Raw genomic sequence first — 8,287 nt, forward strand, 5'->3', positions numbered from 1 at the left:
CCCTCGGTGGCCTCTTAAAGGCTAGCAGTGCGACTCTCTCTCTTCGCATGGTCCCGCCAGTCGCATGACTGGGGAGTTCATGCTGAGTTTTGCAATGGCAAAAGCTTTTTAAAAGAATATATATATATATATATATTATATATATATATTAGTATAATAAGAGAAGAAGAAGTAATATATATAAAACAATATTATTTTGGCACAGTAATTGGCCTGATTTTCTATGTGGCATATGTGTTTTCTTTTTACACCCACTGAAAGAGTTTATGGGCAACCAGGATTTTATTTTCCCCATTTCATTCCTGCCCACTGTTGATCAAGCAGTGAACTAATGTTCTAGCTGAGCTCAAGACTGGAGGATGGATCCTGGAACCTAGGGGAAAGAGGAATTGGGGGGGATAGTGGCTCAACGTCAGCTGTCATTCGCTAGTGTTACCTCACCTCCCCCTTTGCTCTCACACATGGAGCCCTGTCTCACAGAGCAAAAAAACCCTGTGTGTATTGATTAGGCAGCTTTTGCAACAGCCCCATGCCCCAGTTATACACATTTACATGTGGTGGGCAAAGTTGCTAGAGACCAGCCCTTCCAGTACAAGAGGAGGCTGTGCTTTCAGGCAGAGAACCTGGATGCTGCTTTTATTTGTGGCTGAAAGGCTGGTTGGCACTGGCTGTTATATTTAAAAACCACAGGAGTGAAGGAACATGCATCTATCTACTGGGTCGTTTCAACCAGAGTTTGGAAATGTTACTTCTCTGGAGAAACTCCCGATTCTTTTAGGCCAAATGGAAAGGGATTAGGGCCCATAAAAGTTAACAATTGCCAGCTGTCTGTTAGGAGGACATGGCCTGTGTGGGAGAAAGCATAGAGCAGGTCCCTGGTTTCCTCACAGGAATGGAAGGAAAACTGAGAGCCCACTGCCAGGAGGAGTGTCCAGGAATGCAGCCTAAGTCAGGCGGGGCAGCTGTAAGACTAGGGAGCCTCACTTGTACCCCCAGCGACTTCTCAGAGCAACTTTTAAAATCTCTGAATGCCGCTTGGTAATGTGGGGTCATTCTGGCCATACCTTTGGCTCCCCTGGGCCCTTTTTAGGGCCAGGAAGGCCTACTTGGGAGTTATTTCCCATTTCACTTCTTTTTGAGAAAAAAAAGAAAGTCTTCTCCTCAGCCTAAAATAACCCGGGGGGCCGAACCTTGACATAAATGATCCCCCGAGGATGTTGGGTGTCCATTGGAGAACACAAATGTATTTTCAAAAAATGAACCCCAGGGGACCTAGGGCCACATGCAGCCCATAGGGCCATACTTTGTCCATCCAGATGTTTTAACTCGTTTCTGCCTTTGCAGGACCTTAGCTCTTCCTGACTTGTCTTGTCTTCTGGCAGTCTTCATAAGAAGGAGAGAGAAAGAGACTAGAGTATTGTGTACAGAAGTATCCACCTCATCCCCTCCCTGTACATCTTCTTCTGAGAAACAGCCCCCCCCCTCTTTTTTCTCCTCCTCGGAACAGTTGTCTTGTCCAATGCCCACTTTATCCCCCACATTGGACCGGAGAAGACCGAGCGCTTCCAGACATATCACTGCTCTTGCAGGCCTTGGACGAGATTGAGAGGAAGACATTCCAGGAATGGACCAGAGGCTTGGACAAAGACTGCCTGACAGCGCATGGATACCCCCTCCTGGTCAATCCTGAGCAGTGAAGGAAGCAGGGCTTTGATGGACATCAATTTTGACAAGTGAGGTTGCATCGAAGTGATATGGGGCTGGGTGATAGGCATGAGGCGGCTCCCTGCTACAGCCTGCGTTTCTCTGTTTCGTTCTCTAGGCAATTACTGAAATTAGTGTGGAAATCCACACTACTGGGAGCGGGTGCGTTCGAGATCCCCACTACGTGGTTTGAAGACTATGAAACGAGAGCAGAGACTGCGTAACCTCAGGGAGAAAATTGTTGCTGGTGTGCTCGAGACTATAACAGGTTTGGCCCTGAATGCTAAGCTTTAGGAGGTATTTTCAGCTTCTAACCAGGGTGGGGATATGCAACCTTGTTGTAGATACTGCGGCATGCAAACAGCATAAGGCATAGCAGCACAGCTTATGATGAAGGATTATGGGGAGGTGCGTCCAGTAGGGGCACACTGGTTCGTTCTTATGTTATAGCCAACGACACATTGTTCTTTCTTGCCTGTGCAAGGGCGACTGGATTGATATTACTTAGGCCGGAAAGGACATCTGTTGCTGCCCTCTGCTTAATACCATCCTTGAAGAAACGCCCTCCTTTTGGAACACTGCCTGCGTTCAGTTTTGATGTTGTTGATGCTCACTATTGCATTGGGTGGTTATAGAATATCATGATTTGGAACAGGGTTACTCAGAGTGATGGTCCCTGGGACTGGTGCTGATCTTGAACCGTTGACTTTGCAGGAAATACAGAAACAGTTGTATAGCCGAGGGTGGGGTGGGAATAATGGTACACATTCCCTGGGTACATTGAGAGAAAAATTGTCTGCCCCCCACATGAGATAGCAGAAGAAGCAATGTTTTTTTAAAATTGTTCACTGGTGGATTTGCATAGATGGCTGCGAGTTTCATTTCACAAGCTTTTTCTGGTATCTGTGCCACAGCATCTTCAGGACCAGCTTGTTGTGGCATCCTTAGATGTATTGCATTTGTATTAGTTATTTCAAACTCCTTTCCCCTCAAACTGAGGACTCACGGTGGCTTGATGGTAAGTCCCCATGATGGCGGCTGTGCAGATTAAATGTGTCTGCTCTATTTGTTGGAAGAATCCCCCTCCCAAATCCTGCCCTGTGATACCCATGATTGCACTTCTCCAACGCTCTTGTAGGGGCTTTAGTGGATGGTATGCTCTCAGAGCCTTCAGGGGGAAGCAGTAGCAAACTCCTCTGAACAAATAGGGGACCATATGTCAGAGATGCACTTTAAGGCACCTCGCATCCCACCCAACTTTATTGAGGTAAATAGCTGAGAAAGAGACAAAAACATTGATGAGGTTGCTCGATGCATAAAGAGCAGTGATCGTGGCTACACCAAGAGCCAAATGATTTTGCTGACCAACAAATGGGCCCACAAGTCACAGGAGGGCTGGGGAGGATTATCCTTCCTCCAGCCCCACAAGCGATATAAAACTGCTGTGAGAGAAAGGTGTGTTACTGGGTAACAGGGGTCTCTGTAAACCACTGGACATAATTTACTTGAGGGATGGGAATCAAATGGCCTGCATGCTCTTCAGGCCCTTTTCCTGATTCAGGCCTCTCCTATCCTTCCAGTACCCTCAAAATGGTGGGAAAATTCTGGCTGGCGGAAAATGGAATTGTCACTCTGAAAAGCCATCAGGAGTAGCTATTGTCCTTTAAGATGCATCACTCTCATGCTTTGTTTGGCTCCTCCAAAAGAACTGTGTGCATGTGTGTGCGTGTATGTGTTTTTAATAAACCAAAAGTTGACTTCAGAATCCTTCTAGTTCACTTTTGGGAGGCTGGTATGTTACAAAGCAGAGTATGGAGGCAGAAAAATAGCCCATGGATCCCTTGAGCTTGCCCACCACACCACAATTTCTGTAGTCCAGATGACCAAAGCAGAAAAACCATTGCTCACTTTCTCTCTGCCATATTAAGGGACAACTAGATTATTGGCAAATAAGTTGAAACCTCTTGAAGACTAGACACGTCTGCTGTACAGTAATAAGAGGCAGGGGTTAACTGCTCATAAGTTATGAAGAGAGGCTTCAGGTGTAGTTCAGCCTGGTGTAGTTTACCCTGGACTGCCCACCATCACCAACTCACTGACCATCAGAACTCCTGGGATCTACAGCCAGGATTATGTTAGTGATATATGCAAGAGTAATTCTACCTTGTGCTTGTGTAGGTTATTTGTCTGGTTGCTGCAGAGGTTGGTAGGAGAAAGGGTCCCTTCCTCCTACTGAAATGACAAAGCTACCCAGGACTCACCAAGACACTGCAACAGCCACCCTCAGTTACTGTTCCATTGCTGGTGGAGAGCAGAGGGGATTGGAAATGTGTCTGGCTATATTTCCATAACAAGATGCAAATCAATGACATCATCTGCTAGACCTCTGGAAGATTCCCAGTGGATCTTGTAGAAGTTGTCCTCAGGCAGCAATGGGGACATTGCCAGACACTCCTCTAATCCCCCCAGCCACTGTCCACTAGCCACTGAATGGTCAAGGGGGGCTATCAGAGACACAGTGAGTCCCAGTGTTGGTGAAGGATAGCCTTAGCAGAGTTTGGTATTGTAAACTCTTACACAATGCACAAGCATGTAGGATTTCAGCTGATTTGTGTTCCATAGTCCCACCCAACTACACCAAAAGCTTGGGCTCAAGGACAGTCAGGCCAGATGGGCACCAGCCACATATGGCAGAGCAGTGACAACGCCATTCCCCCTCTGGTCTACTGAACAGGACTAGGAACAGAAGACCCACCTGCATGGGTTTGTCAATGCGACGTCGCAGAGCACGAACCCAGTGGGCCATGCCTGAGTAATGACACATGTATGGTGGGAGGAATGGCACCTTCTTGCTCAGTTCCTTGTTGACCAGAGCGAGTTCCCTGTTGAACAGCATGTAGAGGTCCACTGTTTTCTTGTCAAAGGTGCGTTTGATGGCCTGGGAGAGAGAAAGGAGGGATGGTGGGATGTGCTTTCTGTGCTAAAACATGGACACATCTTTTTTCCAGCAGAACAGAGCACTCCCCAGAGTTCCCCAAATCTCCCAACACCTCCTTCTGCACAGCTTCCAAGGCTTTTGACAGAACAGCAACCAACAGGATTAGAAGTTGGGTGCTCATGTGGTGTCTGTTGGGATAAAGAATGCTAAGCTCTTTCTAAGACAGCCACTGGTTAAGGGCAATGACATGCCCAAGGTCTTACTCTCAGACTTCAAATATGTAGTCCCCAACTGTGGTGTCATTCAGGTCACCTGCAGCTATATCCCCATTGCAAGTGCAATCTTATTCAGGGGCTGATCTTGTTTTCTCTCTTCTGAACTGTCAAGTTCAGCCCTGCCTTGGATTCAAAGGGCAGCAGTTGCCTCAGCTGTACCTCTCGTGATGACAAATGCTGGAAGATGTCCAGGATCTTCACACCTTGCTCGACATCTTTCACTGTCTCAAAAGCGGAACTCATCAAGTTCTGGGTCATCACCTCCAGGTCCTTGACACCAGCACGGAAGCTGTGGTCCCCAAGGAATTCAAAGCAACAAGGGAGTGAATGGTCAGAACACACAGGGGCATTATATTCCCCAACTTAGATTTGCCTCATCTCTGGAGTGATTGTTGTTATTCTCCCAGTGTCCTTTACACCAGTGCTACTCAAACTGGTGATCTGAGGATTGGTGCTGGTCCACAGCCCATTAGCTGCCTGTCTATGATGAGCTTCCAGGAAAAAACAAACAGCTGTAGCCAATGGACACAAATATGGTAACAGTCATTGGTTTATTATTTTAAAAACTTGCCCGTCCCTCACATATGACAGGCTAAGATGTGCTGCTCCCTACTCCTCTTCTCTTTATTCAACTTTATTCAACTTCTCTGGCACAGGAGAGGGTTGCAAAAACAACTCTGGGGGACCACATGTGGCCCACCTGTAGCTAAAACAATAATTATGGAAACCCTCATTCTTTCTCTAGAACTCCTCCCTCCTTAAGCCTTTCAAAGGATAGCGGGAGCATCTCTCACCGGTTGAAGTCCTCGTGCCAAGAGGTGTTTTTTACGTCTAGGATCCCCCCCTTCACATTCCGGAGTTGGTTTAGGTACTTGTGGAAGGTTTCCTCCATCTCCAGTAGGCTCCTGGCCATCTGGGGGCCCCTCTGGCCAAAGAAGCAAGGCAGTGGTGTCTGCTTGCCATCTTCCCAGCGTGCAAAGTGCTGCTGGCTGTCACAGACCTATCGGACAAAGAGGCCAGGGCCTTTTTTACCACTATAACTCATCACACTTCTCCTCAAGGCTGCTATCTCTCTTCCCACCAGCAGCCTAAACATTTATTTTATTTTATTTTTATCCTGCTTTTCCCCCAAATGGGATTCATCCTGAGGAGAGCCCAGATCAGATGGGTCTGACCTGCAGTAGGAAAGATCCAGCCTGGACCTCAACCTATGACATCTGCAACTCACATCAAATATGAATTCCTGGAAACCTGTATGAGACAAACAAGTGAAAGCATTTGTAGGGACAGGCCTTTTGGGGCGACATGCCACCTACCTCCAGGAGATCCTTGCAGCGCTGGACAAAAGCATCAACTTGGGCAAAGATACTAGTCTGATCCAGCACCCAGCCTTTCCCAGAAAGCCTGTCAGAAGAGTCATATGGTTAAAAGGGTTACAACTCCCTCCCATCAGATTTAAGGCAAAACGTTGTAGTCACCGACTAGACTGCAACCCTGCCCAAATAATTGGGGGCAGACAAATGGCAGAACCAGCATATGGATTAGCATGTATCTACTGAGCATCCACACTTCAGAAAATCAAGACAGGTTTTTCCTCAAGGTGGAGTCCCAACATCTTGGGAAATGGCATGGAAGCTGACAGGCAGATAGTTGGTTCTCCCTGTTTGTCTGTATCTCTTTCCTGCCCTCCCCACCGTCACCAGGCAGGCAAGCGGCTTCTGAAGAAATCATCTAATCAAAGAGCTCTGGGAACATGCGAGACCCTCACCCCAGGAGCAAGGCTCGAGAGCCTAATCTAGGCCTGACCACGCCTGCCTTCCATCAGAGCTGCTCGCATGTTAAATGTCTTTATATCTTTTATGATATTGATCCAGCCCTACTAATGTGAATTTAAAGCAGACAAGTAACACTTAGACTTAATTGTCAAGGAGCAGGCACCCACTTAAACCTGACATCCCTAATCATAATGATGGATTATGTTGCATTATTTCTGAAGTACAGCTAGGAGAATCAGGGAACAGAAGATGAGGCCAGGGCTGGAATAGAGCCGGTGGAGCCAAGGATAAGCTGCCATCAGGATGCAGACTAAGGGCAGACAAGGGCCGTAAAAAAGCAGGCCCATACTACGCTTCTTTCCTTCTAGCTCAAATGATGGCCACTCTATCAAAATGCAGTGCGCTGGTTGGAGCCCACAGAGACACGAGGAAGGAAGGAATGATTTTACGATGGACAAGATCAGACTTTACAGTCTGTGTGGCTCAGAAACCCTGGGACTGTCATGGAGTGGAGAGCAGAAAAACTGTGTTATGAAGAGCCCAAGGAAATGAGGGAGAAATCCCATGTATTGCTGTTTTTAAGAAAATTGAATGTTACTTGGAAGAGAAAAGATACAAGAGTTCTTTATTATTTTTTAAAATATCTAAATCCACAAAAACAGTGGTATCTTTATTGGGCCAACTAAAAAGCACAAAATACATGACACAAGCTTTCGAAGCTTCACTGGCTAAGTCATCAGGCAACGTTCATTTAGGTTCAAAACACACTGCAGAAATAATCCAGTTTGAGATCACTTTAACTGCCCTGGCTCAATGCTAGGGAATTCTGGGAACTATAGTTTTGTGAGACATTTAGCCTTCTCCATCAGAGAGCTCTGGTGCCACAATAACAGTTCCCTGGATTTCTTAGCACTGAGCCAGAGCAATTAAAGCAATTTCAAACTGGATTATCCCTGCAGTGTGTTTTGGACCATTGTCCCACTATCAGCAGCTTTAATAAAAAAAGGTCTGAGAGTTATTGGAAACAGTACATAAACACCTTTAAACTTGTTCTGACTTCTCATAACTGATGCTGGTGTACACACCAAAACAGTTTTTCTTCCCAAAACTGATTTCAACCTTCTGCTTATTACCTCTAGTCTCAGAAAATCACACTTTTCCAGATCTAAGCAGTGGAAAGACAACAAAGACCTGATTTCTTGCCAAACAGAGAATAAACATGCATGTAGGCGCATAAGCACATGCACACGGGTGCACGCACACATACGCACACACACACAAACACTGAAATAAGCTTGCCCCAGCCTCCAGTTCCAAGGGGACTGTCTGCTACAGTGAGAAGACCTAAGACCTGCTTTCATAAGAACTCAGATGGGATCTTCCAAATGGAAAAGAGCACAAATGAGGTGGGTTTTGAATACAATTGGACTGTCAGCGAGGCAGCCATGAGTCTGTGAGGAGGCAGAGTCATGTCTGAGAAGAAAGAGTTTTTCTTGGCACACCAATCCCCAGGTGAAGATCACAAATCCATCTCTCTTTTCTATTCTCCTATGTCAGGGGTAGGCAACCTTTTTGAGCCGGGGGCCGGGTTGCTG

General features: G+C 46.6%; 1 protein-coding gene across 1 annotated transcript in view; it reads right to left on the reverse strand.

Moving 5' to 3' along the window:
- The window catches only part of LOC121929043 (dynein axonemal heavy chain 2-like), a 12,062-nt gene extending 4,592 nt beyond the window's left edge, over positions 1-7,470 (reverse strand). Inside the window, exons 1-3 of the mRNA XM_042464363.1 lie at positions 5,712-7,470; positions 5,077-5,206; positions 4,460-4,642 (exon numbers count right to left, since the gene is read on the reverse strand). Of these exons, the coding sequence (XP_042320297.1) occupies positions 4,460-4,642; positions 5,077-5,206; positions 5,712-5,830 (432 nt within the window). The 5' untranslated portion in view covers positions 5,831-7,470. The remainder of the gene's footprint in view (positions 1-4,459; positions 4,643-5,076; positions 5,207-5,711) is intronic.
- Between the last annotated feature and the right edge of the window lie 817 nt (positions 7,471-8,287).

This window comes from Sceloporus undulatus, chromosome 4 (genome assembly GCF_019175285.1).
Source record: "Sceloporus undulatus isolate JIND9_A2432 ecotype Alabama chromosome 4, SceUnd_v1.1, whole genome shotgun sequence".
In the NCBI taxonomy this organism is placed as follows: Eukaryota; Metazoa; Chordata; class Lepidosauria; order Squamata; family Phrynosomatidae; genus Sceloporus; species Sceloporus undulatus.